Source organism: Podarcis gaigeae (genome assembly GCF_964106915.1).
Source record: "Podarcis gaigeae genome assembly, chromosome: 10".
In the NCBI taxonomy this organism is placed as follows: Eukaryota; Metazoa; Chordata; class Lepidosauria; order Squamata; family Lacertidae; genus Podarcis; species Podarcis gaigeae.
The window spans coordinates 47741942-47763713 of NC_139686.1; the positions used below are offsets into that span (position 1 = coordinate 47741942).

Genomic DNA, 21772 nt, shown 5'->3' on the forward strand with positions numbered 1-21772 from the left:
TCGAATCCCCGCGACAGGGTGAGCTCCCGTTGCTCGGCCCCTGCTCCTGCCAACCTAGCAGTTTGAAAGTACCTTAAAGTGCAAGTAGATAAATAGGTACCACTCCAGTGGGAAGGTAAACGGTGTTTCCGTGTGCGGCTCTGGTTCGCCAGAAGTGGCTTAGTCATGCTGGCCACATGACCCGGAAGCTGTACGCAGGCTCCCTCGGCCAATAAAGCGAGATGAGCGCCGCAACCCTAGAGTCGTTCGTGACTGGACCTAATGGTCAGGGGTCCCTTTACCTTTACCTTTAGTAGTAGTATTAGTATGATTATTTATCTCTGCTAGTGGAAGCTGCTCCATTAGTGCAAATGGGAGATTGCCCCACCAACCTCAATCTGCCCTTAGCAAGGCCTCAAATATTTACCTCATTATTTATGACCAATCCAGTGAATAGCATTGCCTATTGGCTTCCTTCTCAGAGTTGCCCTTGCAACAGAACACCACAAGGAGGAAGATGAGGGACAAAACTTGAATTTCTTGGTTCTGCCTTTCATTTGTTCTGGCTCCATCCACTGTTGGTTTCCCCGTTTTCCACCCTACCATGTCTCAATCAGCACCAGCCACCACGGCTTTCTGTTGTGTCCTCTACTTTTTACATTCCAAAGAAGTGTAACTGCAGCTCAGGAAAACCTAAAAATATTCCTCTGCAGCTGTGAAAAGACTTCAAAAGTTAAGTCTCACAATCTTGAACTTGTGAGTTTATGTTAGTTTAGCCAGCCGGCCAAATATAAAGATCTTTATTTGATTTTGGTTGTGTGTATGGTGTTTCTTTTCCTTATAAATAAAATAAAAGTACACATTTCTTTTAAGGTGCTTCCTGAAAAGATGTGGAATTGTTATGCGGCACAGTTGGGCTGCTTGAGAAGAGGTGTCTTGTTACCATTGTCCTTTGAAACTCACACAGTGCCTCTGAATGGCCTCCGAAGGCTTCTGATTATGCTCAGCAGAAGTCGGCTGAGGTTACAAGTGTATGTACCATCCACCTCCTGACCTCTGCAGAGAATGACTGGAATTAGAAATAGTAGCAATTTATTATGGCTGCTTTGACATGAAAGCCACCTTTAGGTCAGCACAGCATGGGCCCAACTTTGGGATGAGCACAAAATAAAATAAAGGCAAAGGACAGGGATCCGGTGGCAGTTGAGTATGTAATCAGGGATGTCCGCTCTACATTCTGCAAGCTAACTGTTCCCCGCCACACACAGGCACACAAAACCCCCTGCAAAGCAGAATCGACCCTGTGGCTTGCCAGGATGAAGCTGAGTCTCCCAGAGCTCACGGCTTAGAATGTGCAAGAATGGCTGTACCTGCTTACCTGGAAGTAGGAACTGTTGTAATTGACGGTGCTTACTATTGAGTAGACATGTATGGGATTGTACTGTGAAATTCCTGCCACCGCAGAACTTAAATTTTCCATACGTTGTGCCAAGTTGGTATCTAGCAAGTTGGAAGTCATTTTTTGAGGTTGTGCAGTTTGGAAGAGACATCTTAGGAATCAGTGTGGCTGCATTATGGCAATGTTCCCCCCCCCCCCACTTTCAAAGGCTGACTTCTGTTGAAGGAGAGCTTTTATGAAAAGCTTTTTCTCGTGTGTGTGTGTGTGTGTGTGTGTGTGTTTTACTGCTAGCCTTTTTTTCTGCATAGGGGTCAGTTCTGTTTCTAAGTGAGTCCTGGTGATACGTGTGTGCTTGCATGTGCACAAATGACATAGGAAGTGTGCAAATATTATCTGTATGTCATCTAAAGGCATCTACTGATACTTCTGCTTCCCATTCAGATTCTTAAATGTTCCAGTGTCCCTCTTTGAATCAGTGAAGAGTAACCCTTGTATAAGTTTGAGGCTTTAAGTTTTTACCTTGTGTGCCTAGTGAATTGTACTCAGCACATATTGTCTGCTGTTCTGAGCAAATGTTTTATGCTCCAGATTTTTTTAAAAAAACCAAGACAATCTTAGGGTATGTTAACAGAAGCAGTATCAGTCAGCAGGTTGCCGACCCCTGGGGTAGATAATCAGTGCAGTTATTTGGCAGTGCGGGTATCCTCTTTAAGGGAGTTTTTTGGGGGAATGCTAAAAAGTGAGCATTACTTTCAAAGCAGAGTACCCACATCTTCTATTTGACTGGTACTTGTGGATATGTCCTCTCTTAGACCTCATGGGGGAATTTTAAAGGAAATACTAATGTGTTGCCTTGCTTGACTTAAAATTTAGCCATAAAAGATTTTGGTTCAGCACAGTCCCAGTCATTTTTATGTACTCAACTATTGACAAATGAGCATTTAAATACTTATTTTTATCATCCTTATTAAAAACTGTTTTGGAAGAAATTAGCACGGAATTAATGCAGTCCCCCACACGCTCCAGTATTGGGGATTCCGGATTTAAACTGCTATAAATGAGAGAGAGCCATATTCTGTATCCCTAAACACAGATATTTAAAATATTTGCTTATTTGCATTCCTTAAATATTTGAAGCACCACATACAGCGAACACAGGGTTCTCTTAAAGCATGTGTTACTAGCACACAACACAACATTGCAGTCTTTGAGACTTGAGTGATGAGAGTTTGGGGTGAATGACCTGGATTGACAGCATCTTTCACAGGTGTCTGATCACCTGTCCCCTCCCCCCAAAAAACAACCCCCACAATGAAAGAGAATTGAGTCTTCCATCCAGAACTTGCTATTATAGTAAACATTCTTGAGATTTATTGATTTATTTTAAATGTCTATATATACAGTCATACCTTGGAAGTCCAACGGAATCCGTTCTGCAAGTCCGTTTGACTTCCAAAACGTTGAAAAACCAAAGTGCGGCTTCTGATCGGACGTTTGGCTTCCCAAAAACGTTCGCACACCGGAACACTCACTTCCGGGTTTGCTGTGTTCGGGAGCCAAAACGTTCGAGAATTAAGCTGTTCGAAAACCAAGGTGCAACTGTATCGCCTTTGTCCTGTGACCTCCCAAGGCAGGTTACAGCAATAAATAGGCTAAACAATAAAAAATAGTGAAACAAAATACACTATCTGAAACACAGTTAAACACAGTGTGTCTCTTGCCTGAGATCTAGGCAAGACTGATACAGTTGCCCTAATGTTGAACAATGTTGGTGCCAGTGGAACTCTAGGGAGAACTCATTGCACAAATTGGGTGCTGTTCCTAAAAAGGCCTTTCAACAAGTAATAGCCATCTCTTTCACACACACATACATCCCCAAAACTCCCCTTAAAGCTGGGAGATCTAACAGTAGATCTCAAATCATGGTAGACAGGTTAAAATGGATGGGTTGTCACTGCTTTGAATAACTAGGCCTCAAGTCATTTTGGGTTTCATATGTCAAGACCCAAACCCTGAATTGGGGTCAATAGTTGATGCCAGCCAATGTGGATCTTTGAAGCCTGGTGTGATATGATCCCTAGGTGCCAGACCCAGTAAGACTTGGGCAGTACCATTTTACACTACCTGCAATTTTCAAACCACCTTCAAGGGCAGACCTATGTAGAGTGCGTTGTAATAGTCTAAACAATGGCACCTGTGTCCTAGCTTGACTTGCTTGTACCTTGACTTTCCCATGGGGATCTTAAGGATGATGAATGCGTGCAATGTTTTCCCAGATGAGGATCTGTTCCAGAGAAAAAGAGAGCTTCTACTAAACTGTTTAATTCACTTTGCTGCCAGAGATCAGGGCATCCTAAAGAAAACTATAGAAGCACCCGCTGCATGTGGATTTTCTTTGGCTGTTGCCTGGAATAACAGGCTAGTTTTTCATAATAGATAACATTTTGAACTCAGTGTTGTCCCATTCTTGGAACAGATATGTAGAATATGCAGAGAGCCAGTGTGGTGTAGTGGTTAAGAGCAGTAGTCTTGTAATCTGGGGAACCGGGTTCGCTTCCCCGCTCCTCCACATGCAGCTGCTGGGGGGTGACCTTGGGCCAGTCACACTTCTCTGAAGTCTCTCAGCCCCACTCACCTCACAGAGTGTTTGTTGTGGGGGAGGAAGGGAAAGGAGAATGTTAGCCGCTTTGAGACTCCTTAAAGGGAGTGAAAGGCGGGATATCAAATCCAAACTCTTCTTCTTCTTCTTCTTTGACCCCCTTCTTGCCTAGTGTGTGTATGTGTGTATATGTGTGTGTGTGTATACCTTTTCTGTGGCAGTGTTGCCTTGAGCAGAATATTAGCCCCATAGCAAATATGCTCAGGCGTAGAAATTGCTGCAGTAGGATTCTCAGGGGTGCAAAGCATTGGGCAGCTAGCAGTATTGTAGCCATTTTCTCATTTTAAGCAGCGCAGGTTATCAATCTGTACTAGTGATCTGGCCAGACTGCAACAACTGCTCCTAATCTCAGCCTGCAGTGTGTGCCCATTAGTACCTTTCCACAAATTCTGACTGAACCAGATAAATACTGCTCCGATCAATGCTTGTGTGTGACCTTTCTTGTGTGTGCTGTCCTGTCAATTGGCATGGAAGCAAATTGACCACTCTGCTCAGAACTGCATGGCTTGTATCAACCCAGTCCGACTAGTGGCCTTTTGAATTGGGAGGAAGGTAAATATGGGCTGGGAATTGAACTGAGTGAGCTTTTATAACTGCTCCTCGAAATGGGTGTAGCATTCGGCTGCCTGCCATCGTTGTGTCAGATTTTCCCGTTCCCAGAGCACGTTTGGCTTATTTTGGAAAGCAGACGGACTTCTTTTTTGTCTCCATATCTGGCAGCCTCTCTTTCTTCCTTTCTCTGCTACTAATCCCTCCGATGAGTTGGAGCAGGATAGGAGTGCGGCTGGCACCTTTGCAGCTTGACTCTGGGGCGAGACTGCTATTACCGGCGTGGCATATGTTCTAATAAGAAAAATCCAGGATACCCCAAACAATGTGCTGAGAAGCGCTGGAGTCTGTGGCCTGCATCAGTTAGGGAAATAAAGCCAATTTGCACATGCATCTGTTGCATAATTCTGTTTCTACCGCTCTCAGGTCTGTGTTGGGCAGTAAAACCCCATCCTGCCCTCACCACCTCCGTTCCATTCTATGTTGCTGTAAACAAACATATGTGCAAATTTCTAGCATGCAGAAATTCCGTGTCCGGTACTTAATTCTGCACTTGTGTTGTTGTTGTTGTTGTCATGTTGAATGGAAGTCTCTGAATTGGGGAAAAGGCACTTTTTGTGAATGTGGACAAGCTTGACTCCAGCTCTTAGGCTTCCCTTGGTCCTGTAGTTGAGAAGTGGACGTGAGATAAATGATGCTCACCTGGTTTCTGTTATACTTTGGCAAGGGCCACTTCCTTTGTTTCATTAAAAGTGAAGGTCCATGGCAATCTCCTTTGTAAGTGTGGTTTCAGTCCTAAGTTATGCTCTGATTTAAAAAAATAAAAAATAATAATTCAGGAAAGGTTTCCCTGTCTGGACACAATAAATTTCTGAGAGTGGTGGAAGGAGAGGGGTTCTCTTCCCATTACCCCACCTGCTTTCAAAGCCATCCGCCATTAGAGATGCATGGAGGGTTCATAACACAGACAGCCTCTATGAGAATGGGATGCAATATGCCCCGGTGTCGTGATAAGAACTCTGGCAACTCCCAACCCATTAATCAACTCTTCAGCATTGTGACTGAAGAAATCATGATTACAAAGGGTGCGAGTTTTTGAAGAGAGACACTTTTTTGGTTGAGGTGTTATAAGATCATATGTGGTGGGGGAAAAGTGGATTGGGAGATGTTCCCTACCTTCTCTTATAATACAGTGGTACATCGGGTTACATACGCTTCAGGTTACAGACTCTACTAACCCAGAAATAGTACCTAGGGTTAAGAACTTTGCTTCAGGATGAGAATAGAAATTGTGCTCTGGCAGCGCGGCAGCAGCAGGAGGCCCCATTAGCTAAAGTGGTGCTTCAGGTTAAGAGCAGTTTCAGGTTAAGTACGGACCTCCGGAACGAATTAAGAACTTAACCCGAGGTACCACTGTATTAGAGTGGTGTGGAGGCAGGACAAGTGTGGAGCAGGGTGCTTGCAGACTTTTTCAGTGTGTTTCAAATATGCGTGATTTCACTGATGCGCACACTGCCTCGGAATGTAACCCCTGCATAAATAGGGGCTTGCCTCTATATTTCTATATGAAAATTTGCACTTTTTCAGTAGTGCTGTATCTCATACAGTCCTACAGAGAAAGTGATGGAGTGTGCTTTGCTGAGAGCCCGTTGTGGCACTGGCAAACTCCGCCTTCTGCTACTTCTCAAACTTTAGTTGGAGGGCACCAGCGAATAAGTTTCACCCTTCAGCTTTGACATAGCCAACCAATATGTGAAGAATGATGGAAAGCCTTGCAATACATCCAGTAGGCTGTCATTTTCTGAGAGCATTTGACTTCTTGATTGTATTGGCTTTCATTCAGATCCCTGCTATATTTCACTGCATAAGAGGGAGTCGTTGCCTTCTGTCTTGCAACGGTATGTGTGATTGACATTGTTGAGTAAATGGTAAAATAAACACACTATTCTTCCATGCGCATGCCAGTTATATTAATGGCGAGGCCAGTTTTTCCCTGTGTCTGGACACTTGACATGGAACCTGCTGTGCATTCTGATGTTCACACCCAGAGGTGCTTTCAGTGAGTGTGCTTTCCAATTCACTGCAAGAAGATGTCAACTCTCTGTGCGTTGCCCCACGAGGCATGGAGCTTTCTCTTCCGCTAAAGTAATTTCATAGAAGTTGCTGCTGCTAGAGGAGCCCCATGTGTGGCCCTGTCCCTCCAAGGAGGTTTTTTTGCAAAAGGCTGTTTGATAGAATTGTTGGAGGCAGGAGCAAATCCCCCCACACACTTATTTCCTGGTAATATGCTTCTCAGTGGCTTAGGCTACTTTAAATTATATCTCTTTATTGTTGACTGCACATGAATCATAAGGATGAAAGTTTGCTATCTTTTGACAATATTCTCTAGGGGTGTGCACCAGCAACAAGATTTGACTTGTATCTATATCGGCAGCTTTGGGAAGCAGCCCAATCTGTTTTGGGGCTGCTCTGTGTCTTTCCATTTTGACTCATGCAGAACAGAATTAGATATGTTCAAAACAAAGTCGTTTCCCCCCCTCCCAATATACTATGACAGGGAATCTAAAAGTGGTTTGTAACTTTTTGAAAAACTTTTCATAGGAGTGGCTAAAATTTGCAAGCACAGCCTCCCCTCTAGAGTGGATGAAGCTTGCCAGATTGTAGGCAGATAGATCTAGGAGCTTTCATGCAGCACAGCTTTAAAAGTTGTGTCTGTGTGACTTTTTTTTTTTTTAATTCTCTGCAAGGTGTAACTTGCAGCCAGGGTCACCAATTCTGAGGTGACAAAGGTTGCTAAATTTCAGAATGAAATGGGCTCTTTTTGCTTTTAGGCTGCAAATGACTGGAATAACTATATATAGAATAAAAAGGCTACTGTAATCTGGTGCAAGATGGAAAAAAACCCCCTCATTTTCCACTTTATGACTCAGTGAAATAGAGCAATTTAGGTTTTGTTATTGTTGATGATGATGTTATTATTATTTGTATGTCTTAACACTATGACCCAGAGATTTGGGGTTAAATACTGACACAAATGAATTTGATACAAGCTGCCAGCATTCATTAAGTCTGAAGTAATTACTGCGCTGTCATCTTCCTCACATGGTAGATTACTTTGAAGTGAGAGTACTTGTTTATTTTATTTATTTTGAAAATATATATATACCATGCCCTTTAGTATGGCTCTTATTGGAGTAGCTAAGAAACAATGTAAAGCAGATAAAAACAGATTTTAGAGTTGAGCTGTGCAGAAATATGCCTAAGTCAAACTTGGTTCAATGCAACTTACTCCCTAGGAACCTTTGCAGAGTTTGCAGCTCAGGCCTGCTAAACTTGGAGGTTAATTCTACTGAAATCAGTAGGGCAAGTGAGATTCCCAACAGAGTGTTGCAGGCAGTACCAGATTTACGTATAAGCTAAACAAGCTATAGCTTAGGGCCCCTCTCTCTTGGGGGACCCCCAAAAAATTAAAGGAAAAAACCATGGATGTATATAAGCTATAATATAAGATAAAAAACAAATAAAATCACTTTAGATGCCTATTAGGTCCATAAATTACCATATAGCATATATGCAACACAAAAAACATTGACAATTTGTTGTTGACAAAGGACAGCTGGACATACCTTCCGTAGCTTAGGGCCTCCTCAAACCTAAATCCGGCCCTGGTTGCAGGTGGCATTCCCTGTCCTCCTCCTTGGTCTTTCCTACTAGGCAACAGAGCTCACTGATGACATCTGAGACAAGGGAGTCATGCTAAATAAGTGGCACTCACTCAGCTGGTGATGGAGACGAGACTTGTTCTGCGGGTAGCAGGCAACAGTTCCCACTAAGGTCCTCTGAGGCAAGGGAGTGGGACTGAACAGCTAGAACCCGCTCAGCCTGTGATGGAGGCTGATAATGACCCATACATGAAGTATGTGTTTGCTATTGGTATAGAAGATCTTCATGCAAATTAGTGTGCACGGTATTTTTTCCTGCCAGAGGAGCAGCCTGCCTATCTGAACGCATGGTGTTTCTTCAGAACAATTAACCAGCAGTAAATTAACAACTCAAGATAGATAATATATTCTCACAATCAAAGCCGCTGTGTTTTGATGACTCTAGGACCTTTTTTCCCCCATTGAAAGGATTTACACCCGGAGTAGGGTGTAAAACACAGATGCTCATAAGAACAGAATTCTGTACCTGACAGATGTTCAGTGGCACTGTATTTTTTTGCTATGGAAAAAAAAATCAATTGCGCTCTTGGTGAAAGCATTTCCCCAAAATTCTCTTTTTGCTGTTAACTGCGCAAAGTTTTTCTCTTCCTGGAGTACTGTATATCTCGAGAAGAGATACTCCTGCAAAGGTAGGGAAGCAACAAGGCTTTAGAAATAAGTCCACTATCAAATCTGATTGTGATGTCTGGTTGACTTAGTTCATAGTACAAGGAAAGCAAGGTGTTGCAAGGGCACCTCAAACATGTCATGTGACAGCCTTTTACATGCTTGAATTGTGTGTTACAGGCAGCACAGGAGTGGACACTTGTTTTATGAATCCCACAGGTTCTAATAAGGCCCCAGGGCCTTACATTTAACATTTGTGTTGACCTTCTGATTGCTGTAGATAAGCTGGAGTCAACGAGTGGTTCAATAGGCAGCATAGTACAATCTGTTGTGCAAGTTAATCACCAATTTAAAGGTCAATTCACTCATTTATTTTTCACTCTGTTAAGGTCCTCATGTAGTGTCTTTGCCATTCCATTTTCATGCACAGAACCATTTTTGAATTTAAAAAAGCTCCCTTGTGAATGAATGACTTACAAATTGCCATATCATGAAATCTTAGCGTATCTTCTGTTCAGCCCAGATGCTGAGTTTCAGCTCCAAGGGCCTTCTGGAGGAGGTTCCCTCTTCACAAATATATATATATATATATATATATATATATATATATATATATATGGTTACAAAGAACCAGGCAGAGGGACCTTCGTGGTAGCCGTGCCTGCCGTGTGGAACACCCTCCCGTCAGATGTCAAACAGATAGACAACTATATGACTTTTAGACGACATTTGAAGTTTTTAATGTTTGATGTTGTTCTGCATTTGACGTTTTAATTGGTGGAAGCCACCCAAACTGGCTGGGGCAACCCAGTCAGATGAGTGGCATATAAATATAATTATTATCATCATCAGTGGGATTGCTTTAGATGGGATTCCTTCTTAAGTGCTTGCATAAATTAGACCTGTTTGTCACAGGCTGTTTAGGTTGTCTAATGCACTTGCTTCTGCATCTTGACTTCTTGCCAGAGCTGGGAATGTGATATGAATATATGTGTTGTATGAGAGGACCTATTAAACTTGAGGTTGCTGCCCTACACTTCCTAGACAGTAAGGCCTGTTGAACGTAGCCGGACTTGCTCCTGAATAAACATGCACAAGGTTATGCTGTGAAAATGATGTAGCAGTGGCTCAGCATTTCAGCCCACTTGGCTTTTGTGTCCGGTCTACTTCTTATACAAGCCTGAGGGAGGACTGTGAGGTAATAGTTTGTCAGTCTTACAGTGTGTACTAGACACCTAATAGTGGGCAAACAAAGCCTATGAACAATTTTTTTGTTTTGCAATAAGTTTTGCAATAAGAACAGTGATGAGTGAAACAAAACACCTGTGAGGCCATCTGTTGTGTGGTTTTAAGTATTTCGTAAAACACTTCATGCATTCCTGGCTGTCTTCGTCTTCTTGCTCCTTGGTACTTTTGTGATACTCTCTCAAGGAGGGCAGTTATAGCTTCTGTGAGGTTTACTGTTTGCTAACCGTCATAAATGGGATGAAATGTCTGCCTTGGTAATGAATGTCTGAGAAAGGCATGTAATACGGTTGGTAGTTATCTTGTGGTGGTAGAGTTAAGATAAGCAGACCATATAATGGCTATAATTTGATGGTTGGACAAACTCTCTGCATGGTAGTGATAAGTGCGTAGAGTTAGTCCATTGTATCCTCACACCTTGAGGGCTGGGGTATTGCCATGTCTCCTGCACTTCCACGTGCCTCATCCAAAATGAGAACATTACAGAAGTTTAGAAGTGATCAGATTGTTGCACAATTAGAGTCACCACATTGTTAAGTTTTCAAGGGGACTTTGTGCTGTAAATAGCTGTGCGATTCCATTCTAACTTTGCTCTTGATACAAGATTTGCATGATGGTAGGCAGCTGCCTTGGAACATCTTTCTGTATAAACCATCAGCAGCAGCAGCAGCAGCATTTATTATTTATACCCCACCCATCCAGCTGGTTTTCCCCAGCCACTCTGGGTGGCTTCCAACAAAATATTAAAAACACAATAAAACATAAGACGTTAAAAACTTCCCTAAACAGGGTTTTCTTCAGATGTCTTCTAAAAGTCAGATAGTTGTTTATTTCTTTGACATCTGCTGGGAGGGCGTTCCACTGGGCGGGCACCACTACCAAGAAAGCCCTCTGCCTGGTTCCCTGTAACTTCGCTTCTCGCAGTGAAGTAACCAGCAGAAGGCCCTCAGAGCTGGACCTCAGAGTCCGGGCTGAACGATGAGAACACGGTGTCTACCAGCTGTTGTGGACTACAACTGGGGCTGATGGAAGTTGTCCAAAACAACTGGAGGGCACAGGTAGGGAAATAAGATGTTAGACTATTCTTGCCTGACAAATTTTGTCCTAGAAAAAACTGGAAGAACCCCTTGCATTGGAAATAAGAAAGTGCCCAAGAGTTTGGCTGTTGAGCTGACTGGCCCAATTGGTTAATGATTGGTGTTCTTTGACTTTCTGTTTCAGTTGGAACCTGAAGAGTTCAGCAACCATTTCCTCATCCTCATAACTTTGTTTTCCTATTATCCCCAGTGCAACATTGGGAGATTGTCACAACCAACAGCAGTACATGAGAGCATGGGTGGAGGGGCTGTGGTACCACCACTGTGAAACCAGAGCTTTCTCAACCTCACCCCATCTCAGAGAGCGTAGCTCCCCTACTGCTGGAAGTGTGTAACTGCTACTCTGGTTCCCTTTGTGCGCTGCAGCTAGTCACAACTTAAGATCAACAACTCCTTGACCTGCAGTTGTGCTAGAGCATTGGTGTGAATGCATACTACTTTATATTTAAATAACCTTCACATTTGAGGCTGAAAAGAATGCCCCCCCCCACTTAATATTTGTCTTTCCCTTACAATACAAAGTTTGGCACAGTCACTTCAACCATCTAGGCTGTTTAAATAATTTCTCAAATAATTTATTTAATCATGTGAGCTTATCTGATGTGGCACCTTGGTTACTTCTGGTGTTTGCTTATAAATTGTTTTGGGAGGGGACCAGATGACTAGTTGTGTTGTGTGGATATTGATCACTATGTGCAATCATTGGTTATGATCACTGGGCAAATCTCAGCAATTTCCAGGTTGCTCCTAGCTGCTTTCCCTCTCCACCAACCCCCAAATAAAAACACAATATGCAGCATTTAATTAAATATGCAGCATTTAATTATTCACCACCTGAGGGGTTGGAGATAATATATGAACTACCCCCAGTGAAATGATGTTAGCCCAAAAGTTCTGTGTTGCTTAATCTGATGATGATTGCTCCCATGTTAGTTGTTCCTTGATGGCATGGTTTTTGTGTGATGAATGTGCACATACAAGCTTGTCCCTTGTTTATATATATAAACTTGGTTTCTCATTCCTTTGGGGGGTTTTTTGGGCCATAAGATATAACCTGAACTCCTTGTCAACCGGTGTGTTTTGAGAAGGTATAAAGTTGTATGTTCGCTGTGACACATATGGAAGTCACATTTCTTGCAGCTGTACAAGTGATGGGAACATGACCAGTGCTTTGGTCTTCTGGGCTAACTGGGGTGGGGGAAATAGGTGGGATCTCACAAGCCTAAAAGTATAAGCTTCTATATCTGAAACTAGCAAAACTGTTTTTATCAGATGTTTAAATGGTCATGTACTAGCAACTTGTTGTGATGGGCTTAAGGGTACGTGAGCCTTGAAAAAGAAGTTGTGAACTTGAGACGAAGGTGCATGCATGACCTATTGAATTACAGGCAAGGTTTCGTTCTTGGAATCCACTTGGAATCAGGCCCAGGAATGAAAATTGTGGTAAATTGTACTTGTGGGGGGAGGCAGCAAACAAAGGACTGCAAACAGAGGGAGGAAGGAGCAGGTTCTGCAAGCTCTTGAATGTGGTTCACGGTAAAGCTGAAGAATACGCCTGCATGTTAAATGTTTGGTCTGTGGCAGAGCAAGTTGGAAGGGAAAATGGTAACAGAAAGCAAAGGCTGATCTGGGAGTACCAGTGTGTATGACGCGTGCCAAATAGATGAGGTCACAGAAGTGTAAAGGATTTGAAGGAAGTGAAGATTCATCAGTAAGGACTATACGCTTCCTACTGGTTTCAGGGGCAGTATGGCCATGAGGACCAGTTAGGTAAAGGTAACGGGACTCCTGACCATTAGGTCAAGTCGTGACAGACTCTGGGGTTGCGGTGCTCATCTTGCTTTATTGGCCGAGGGAGCCGGCATACAGCTTCCACGTCATGTGGCCAGCATGACTAAGCCGCTTCTGGTGAAGCCAGAGCAGTGCACGGAAACACCGTTTACCTTCCCGCTGGAGTGGTACCTATTTATCTACTTGCACTTTGACGTGCTTTCAAACTGCTAGGTTGGCAGGAGCAGGGACAGAGCAACAGGAGCTCATCTCATTGTGGGGATTTGAACCACTGACCTTCTGATCAGCAAGTCCTAGGTTCTGTGGTTTAACCCACAGCGCCACCCATGTACCTCTGAGGACCAGTTACTGAGCAACAACTCTTGGCTTCCTGTCCTGCTTGTTGGCCACCATGGGAAAAAGGATACTGGGATACAGGCCTTTGATCTAGTCCACCAGGATTCCTCTTATTCTCATTTGAGCATCTCTCATTTGTGCTGAAGTTGGTGGAGGCAAAAGATATAGCTGGGGTCCACTTTATAGTTTCTGCAGTTCTCTGGACTTAGGCAGATGAAACATAGAAGCCCTGGAAGAGAGTCTGAGAGATGGCTCAGCTGGTTAGATTGTGGTGCTGATAACACCAAGGTTGCAGGTTTGATCCCCGTATGGGGCAGCTGAATATTCCTGCTTTGCAGGTGGTTGGACTAGATGGCCCTTGGGGTCCCTTCCAACTCTACAGTTTATTCTATGATTCTCTCAGGATTTGGATGAGAAAGGAGACAGCAGCAGTCTCTCCTGACATTTCCTCTTGCTTCTGCTGCTGCTTCCCTTTTCCAGGCACAAAGAGATCCAGTCATGCTTGGAGTCTTCCTTGTCAAAGGGCTAGAGCCGTTTGGCGTTTAAGAGAAGTGGAGGTGAAAGATGTGAAATTAGTTGTTTGCACAATAGTGAGAGTCCTCTGCCAAGGGAAACAATCCAATAGAAGATGTTCAGTGTCCTAAACCAGTGATTTTCAATCTGTGGGTCCCCACATGTTGTTGGACTACAACTCCCATCATCCCTGAGCTCTGGCCTTGCTAGCTAGGGGTGATGGAAGTTCAACAACATCTGGGGACCCCCAGGTTGAGAAAGGCTGTCCTAAACCAAATAGATTATTGGACCTTGGAATTTCTATTTATTTAATCACTGTACAGTTGTACCTTGGTTTTCAAACAGCTTAGTTCTCGAATGTTTTGGCTTCCGAAGGCAGCAAACCCGGAAGTGACTGTTCAGGTTTTTGGAATCCGAACGTCTGAAGGGGCTTCCATGACTTCTGATTGGCTGCAGGAGCTTCTTGCAGCCAATCAGAAGCCACGATTTGGTTTCCAAATGCTTTGGAAGTCGAACTGACTTCTGGAATGGATTCCATTTGACTTTCAAGGTATGACTTTACTTTTAAGGGTTTTTATAAAAAACAAAACAAAACATATATACACTGTTTAATTGTTGAAATCTCTAAGCTTTAGAACAAAAATAATATACATTAAACAAAAAGTAGAACAAAAATAAACATTAGAAACAAAAAAAGATACATTAAAATTATCAGTAAAAGTCAGAAGTTAAAAACAAGTTGGCCTAAACAAAAATCCAAGTATAAATAAAATCACTAGTTAAAAATATACAACACTGCCTCTCTCAATAAGATGAATAGGTAGAGCCACAAATGGTCTGACATCAATTCTGAATGCCTGCCAAGCAAAACGTAATGCAATAAGAAGGGAGTTGATCTTTATCAAAAAGTGTGAGTAACCTGTTAGGACCAACTACAAAAACTGCAGATTTTACTAGTACAGCTTGAAATGAGTGAATACCCTGTTTTGTCCCTACTCTGTTAAAGTTTAGTTTAATTTTTTATATATATTATTTGCAAATTTAATGAAGAGAAATAATAAGATTATTAAAAAATAAAGGAAAAGAAATAATATCTGAATACTGCTACTGATAAATTATCAGCTCACATTAAGGATACAGTAACCATCAGCACAAGTTGTGTGGTTTTAGTTTTGCTTTTAAGTATATATTCTGTTTTTTTGCCACTCATCTTTCATGAAGTTTTTTTCTGTCCTTTCTGCTGCATGAAACAATACAGAGGGCCACATATGTCCTTGGACTTCAGGTTGCCCAACCCTGATTTAAAAGATGTTTGAATTTGTTTTATTTATAGTATGTTAGGCAAATCATTATTTTCCTCTCCAGAAGCTCATGGTAATGATAGACATCCTGTAAATGGTCACCACTGTTGATAATCTTTCTGAGCTTTGATGTGATTTATAGCCATGATTGGCACATTCTTGTGTTTCAGATATAATGCTAATTTTGAAACAAAAAGTATACAATTAAATCAGAGTATCTGGGGATTTGTGTCCGTCATTCAGGTTCCTCTTCCTTTGCACTCACCAGTTGACTTCAGTTGATGCCCCCGGTTTCCCAGCTATATTCGGTATAGATCAGCCTTTCTCAGCCCTCGGTCCTTAATGTTGTTGGACCACAGATCACATCATCCCTGACCACTAGTTCTGCTAGTTTAGAGGTGATGGCAGTTGTAGCCCAACAGCATTGGAGGACTCAAGGCAGAGAAAAACAGGTGTAGATACTGGGAGCCCCAAGAGCTGTATCTGTGCTTGTTCCATTCACAATCTCCAACCCCCTACCTACGGCTCAACCAAACCACCCTGTCCCTTCATAGCATGCCCACTAACAGGCGTCATCAGTGTGAGACGGACAGTAGCAGAGCACAGTGGTTGCTGGGTAACTGCCCTGTCCTGATAGTCTTGTCCTTGTACCTGAAGCTGCTTCCTAATTCTCTGATTCTGCTGTGATGGCTCAACAGCTCTGACAGCCCAGTTTGTTGCCCCCTGTAGTTTGTAGCGCCACCTGTTGACACTTATGCAAACTACGGCATGACAGCACTCTTACATACTTGTTATATATAAGGAAATATTTGAGGTCTGAGGAAACTTCAAAGTTTTGTTGGTGTTCCTGCTAATAAGAGACATTCAGATCTAATTTAACTCGGGTTAGTTTATGTGAGAGCTTGAATTTTCCTCATTTTTTCAGGGGATCCCCTCAAAACTGTCATCAAATTAGAGGTTACCTCTGTGTCCGCAGATGTGTTCTGTAATTTATTGGAGGTTTTGTTGTAATCCTTTGCAAAATAAATAATTCATGATGGCACATACGGATCTTCATTGGATCAGTGTCTTTGTGGTTCTGGCAAGCTTTAGATTTGTGATTTACTCACATTTTTTAATGGTGCAGTCTACCAGTACAGTGGTACCTTGGGTTAAGAACTTAATTTGTTCTGGACGTCCGTTCTTTACCTGAAACTGTTCTTAACCTGAAGCACCACTTTAGCTAATGGGCTGAGCTGCCAGAGCACAATTTCTGTTCTCATCCTGAAGCAAAGTTCTTAACCCGAGGTACTATTTCTGGGTTAGCGGAGTCTGTAACCTGAAGCATATGTAACCTGAAGCGTATGTAACCCAAGGTACCACTGTATAAGTTTTAATTTTATGGCTTTTTTTTGGAGGGGAGGATATAGAATTACGTGAATTTACTAAAATCCAGTCTCATTTTTCTGGATTTGACTTTTATTCAGACCCCATGGAAAAAAGGGGGGCAGATAGTTTGCCTGTTGTTGGGAGGGAGAACAGAAGGGAGCAAAGGGGTTTTTGCCTGTGACCTGCTCTCAAAACTCCATGTGGGCCTAGAAAGATTGAGGACCTCTGACTGAAGGTATGATGTTCTTTAAGACAGTGTAACACTCAGTGCAGAGAGAGCTTTATCTTCAAGTGCATCTTTCAGATAACCAGCACCAAAAATTTAGTGTGGTTTAATTACTTACTCTGCCTTTGAACTATATTGAGATGTAATTAAACTACTAATGTCTTGCCCGGTGTTAGTTAACAAACGAATGTTCTTTCTCTTCCCGTATTCCCACAATAAAGCTCCAGCAAGCCTTATCTGTAAAGGAGGCTGCCTTGGAGTAATTTGCCAGTTAGTTAACATCTGATCTGAAGGTGAGATTATTCAGATCCATTAGGAACAGCTGAAATTCATGGGGGGGGGGGGCTATTATCCAGCCAGTTGTAAGAAATTTCTCTTTTATGAAGCAATGGTGACACAAAGACTGCAGTGTGTACGCTCTCCCTAACTGAATACTTTCACACTGCAATTTAGGAGGCGTGCAGTTCAGGAAATTGCTGGCTTAGGCTGAAGCACAGTTTTACTGCAAGGAAAATTTTATTTGTCACTCAAGTAATTGGCAGTTTTTAGTACCTTATTAGTAATTACCTTATGAACACTAACGTCTAAACTAAAGCCTCTTAAACTTGTTATCTAACTTTGTCTTGCTCACTCATAAATCTGCCGCATGGCTCATCTGTTGTTTTTTTTTAAAAAAAAAAAATTTAAATAAGACCTTGCAGCTAAGAGTTAAATTTAAAGAGCCTAGACTCGACAGGCCAAGGGCTGAAACTTGATGCTGAGTGAGAACAATGTCTGAGGTGTAACAAAATATCACTTCTTTTTAACACATCTGGTGTGAGGGCTAGTTAATCCACAACTTCTGGCTTCTCTTTTTAGCCAATTTCTTGGTTTTAATGAGTGGTGATTAATCTCAGCCTCTAACTTCCCTTAAGTGCTTATATGGGTACCTCAGTTGCCAGACATCCTGTTTTAAATAGAAACAACTTATTTTGAAGGAACAGTCCCATTGATGTGCTCAGAGTACCCTCAAATGGTATAATTTTAGCAGAATTGAGGTGGGCAAGCCAGCTTCTCCCTCTGCTTAGATTTAAAACATGATAAACCACATTACGTTTCTGCCCTTTCATATTTTCTAATCTGCCCCATAAAGTAGCCTGACGGGCCTGGCATCAGCACTTGGCAGCTTCCAGCAACTTCTAGTAACCCAGTGCCCAGCAACTGGGTCGCCAGCAACAGTGCCTGCTTTGGGTTTCTTGCTATAGGCAGCTAGGGCTCTGAACCACCATTTTGAATTTACCAGAGGGCTCCTGCATTGCTCCAGAGTACTGAAGGCAATTTAAAAGAGGCAACTCGTGGCGTCTTGCCTCAGAAGCCCAACAATCTTATCTATGAAGGATAGGAGCGAGGAATCTCTGCGGCCTTCCAAATGTTTGTTGGACTCCATCTCGCATCATGCCTGGGCATTGGTGATGCTGACTGAGGCTGATGGGAGTTGGGAGTCCCAACAGTACTCAAAGGGCCACGAACTCCTTGTGCCTGATATAGGAGAAGGCCCAGCAGAAAGCTCTTTGCCTAGTCCTCCCTCAAACCTGGAGGTGTCTTCTGGCAGGCATCTCAACAAGGATTGCCAATTATTTATTGATCTCAAGCATTTTTACCCTCATTTTTTAGCTGAAAAGGCTCCCAGAGTAGCTTCCAAGATCAATAGTAAGATCATCCCTGCTGCTTTTAGGCTTGACATCCAAAGGAATGTATGCATGTATGCATGTATGTATGGAAGGGTTGGTAGCAAACTCGGGTACCAGTTTTTGAAGACACAGTTCTTATGACGACCAGTTGGAATGGAAGTAGGATGGAACTGGCTGTTGTTGAGGGTAGGCCAGAGGCAATGGGATAGCTGTGTTTCCATTTCCTCCCATCTGTTCTGTAGCCTGATGGGATAGTTGTTGCTGTGTGACCTTTGCCAATTTGGACAGGAATTTTCAGAGGGTCGTGGTTGGATCCTGTATGCAGAAAAACATCCTGAAATTATGTGGAAGGATGAAATGATGCAGTCTTTATGAAAACTTTAAAGCACCTTCTGTTTCCCTAAGCATTACACACGGTATCTCTTTAGCTGGTAGCACCCTATCCTACACACAAACATGAGATCAAATTGTTATAATTTTGTTTAGAGCGGGCAACTGGTGGCCGTTTTCTTGGGTTGATAGCTGAGGAGAAGAGAGCTTTGCTTGTACTATTTTAAATTGTGCTCTTGACAGAATAAGAGCAGCATGTTTGACACTGTGACTGACCTAGTGCCTGATACCTCCCGGGTCAGGTCTACAATTATTGTGCTGAACTGAACTATCCCACAGGAAGCAAATAAAGAAATAGTCATTAAGAAACTATGAATAATTTGTTTCCTCAAAAGAACTAAATTTTAATTTATGATACCAATGAACACTGTAGCAGAACAGCAAAGTTCCAATGATCACATACCCTGTTATTAGATGTGTACATGGAAGGCCTTATTCTTGTTGTGTTCAGGTTTTGGTTGTTTTTCTTCTTTGGCTCCCAAGGTCACAGAGTTCCCTTCTTTGGCTCCTGAATTCTGCTTCTTAACTTGTTCTCCTGCCTTACATTACATTACCTCTTCCTTTTTTTGTTCTTTTCCTGGTGGTATTAATTATAAATTTCTTAATTCCAAAGACGTTCATGTTTTGTTTGTCCTCCTCTTCTTGATTTCCTCCCCATGTTTTGTTCTTTGCACATTGCTCAAGCTCATCCGTCTGACTAGCTGCTCTGTTCTCTCATGTCTTTATCATTTTTCTCTGGCTTTTCCATGTGTTCAGAGCTTTCTGCATCTTAATAGTTCCCTTCCCACTTCTCTTTTTGTGTGCTATGCCTCTTTTGCTCATGGTTCCTTGTATGTGATTTTTTTTTGGGGGGGGGGGGGTTGGAAATGTTGAGACTTCCCCTCCATTCATTTCCCCCTGCATCCCCCTGCCCCAATGCACACCAGAGACTCCACCAACCCTTTGTCTACGGCCATACTACCCTGAACACGCCCGATCTCGTCAGAGACGCCACCAACCCTCCATAATCTTTATGTTGTTTTGCTTTTATGTGTGGCTCTGACATTGCAGTTTTCTCCATGTCTGGTCAGAAATAAGCTCCGTGGAGTTCAGTGGGACTTACGACCAGGTGCATGAATATAGGATTGCTACTTTCATTCTGGCAAAACTTTTTATTTTTCCTTAAGTTCTTGGGAAGTACAATCATTTCATTACTTGTCTGGAAACTGCCTTAAATTTGACATGCAAATTTTAATTTAGGACAAGTAACAAGATTACAGACATCTTGCCTGAAGACCTGAAACCATTCCAGTCTCTAGAAACTTTGGACTTGAGCAACAACAATATTTCTGTGCTTAAGGCGGAGTCGTTTCCTTCTCTGATGCTCAAGTGCATGTAAGTTTATCTTTATTTAAGACAAAGCTTTCATTACATCTTGAGTTCTAAAATCATATATTAATTTACTGTCTGATAAGCATAGTTAAAGTAGTAGACTAAAGTAAAAACAGCCCTTTCAGTATGTGTGATGTTTTCATTAAAAAAAAATAGTTGTCCTATAAAGACATTGGGTTGAATCTAATGGTCTCTTCTACGAGTGGAAGGGCAGAATATCTTTCAGTCATTGAAATATTATTTCAGAATTTAAATTATATTTGTCATTGGATCAGTGCTGGTTATTTCCTGTCTGCTAGGAACCATAGACTTTGGCTGAAGGCAAAATGTATGTTTCCATTCAAAGCTCCCCTTAACCACCGATTGGAGGTTGACAGAGGTGGGGGATATTTTAAAGCGATTATTAAGTTCTTAAGTTAGGATTAGCAGTTACCACGTAGTCGGTAATGAGGTCTTGGTACGAAATCTGCTACAATTTCCATAGTTGCTAACTGTCATTGTTTCCACAGCCACATGAATAATAATCGAATAATCTCCATGGAACCAGGCACTTTTGACAACCTGTCTAGCACACTTCAAGTATTAAAGCTGAACAGGAACCGAATTTCAGCCATCCCACAGAAGATGTTTAAACTCCCTCATCTCCAGCATCTGTGAGTACAGCCTAACTGTTCTAAATTAGTCTTGCAGGCTTCTGGCAGCGGTTGAGCATCAACCTCAGTAGTAACCACATAAAGGCAGGAAAGCTTTAGATAGAACAGAGGCATAGTTCTCATGATGCATTCATGTTTTAAACCGAGGATGAGGAACTGGTTGTGCTGCAGATGTTGCTAGACACCAGCTCCCATCAGCTGCAGTCAGTGTGGCCAGTTGTCAGGGATGATGAGACCTGTAGACCAACAACCCAATGGAGATCACAATTTCCACCATCCCTATCCTAAGGTTTCAGGTGGATATGATCTGCTTGCTTTGCCCTGAGTAATGCCCCTCAGAGTGCTAATGCTAACATACTGTTGCAGCTCACAATGTTATCCTGGTACCTCAGGAAGATCTGGCTTTTATTTGTTACTGTTCCATCTCGCTACAAGCAACGTACGTAATCAACAATTTGTGGGGCCACACCTTGACGTTCTGATTGTACCAAGAGAGGAGCAGCCCAGAATATATATATATATATATATATATATATATATATATATATAGGTCAAGGGACCCCTGACCATTAGGTCCAGTCGTGCCCAACTCTGGGTTTGCAGCGCTCATCTTGCTTTATTGGCCGAGGTCGCCTGCGTACAGCTTCCGGGTCATGTGGCCAGCATGACTAAGCCGCTTCTGGTGAACCAGAGCAGCGCACGGAAACGCCGTTTACCTTCCCGCCGGGGCGGTACCTATTTATCTACTTGCACTTTGACATGCTTTCGAACTGCTAGGTTGGCAGGAGCAGGGACCGAGCAACGGGAGCTCACCCTGTCACTGGGATTCGAACCGCTGACCTTCTGATCGGCAAGTCCTAGGCTCTGTGGTTTAACCCACAGCACCACCTGTGTCCC

The 21772-nt window shown here is 42.6% G+C and overlaps 1 protein-coding gene across 1 annotated transcript in view; it reads left to right on the forward strand.

The window, feature by feature from the left end:
* LRIG3 (leucine rich repeats and immunoglobulin like domains 3) overlaps positions 1-21772 on the forward strand; it is a 54078-nt gene that overhangs the window by 13157 nt on the left and 19149 nt on the right. Inside the window, exons 4-5 of the mRNA XM_083699052.1 lie at positions 20091-20225; positions 20732-20875. Coding sequence (XP_083555178.1) covers positions 20091-20225; positions 20732-20875 — 279 coding nt within the window. The remainder of the gene's footprint in view (positions 1-20090; positions 20226-20731; positions 20876-21772) is intronic.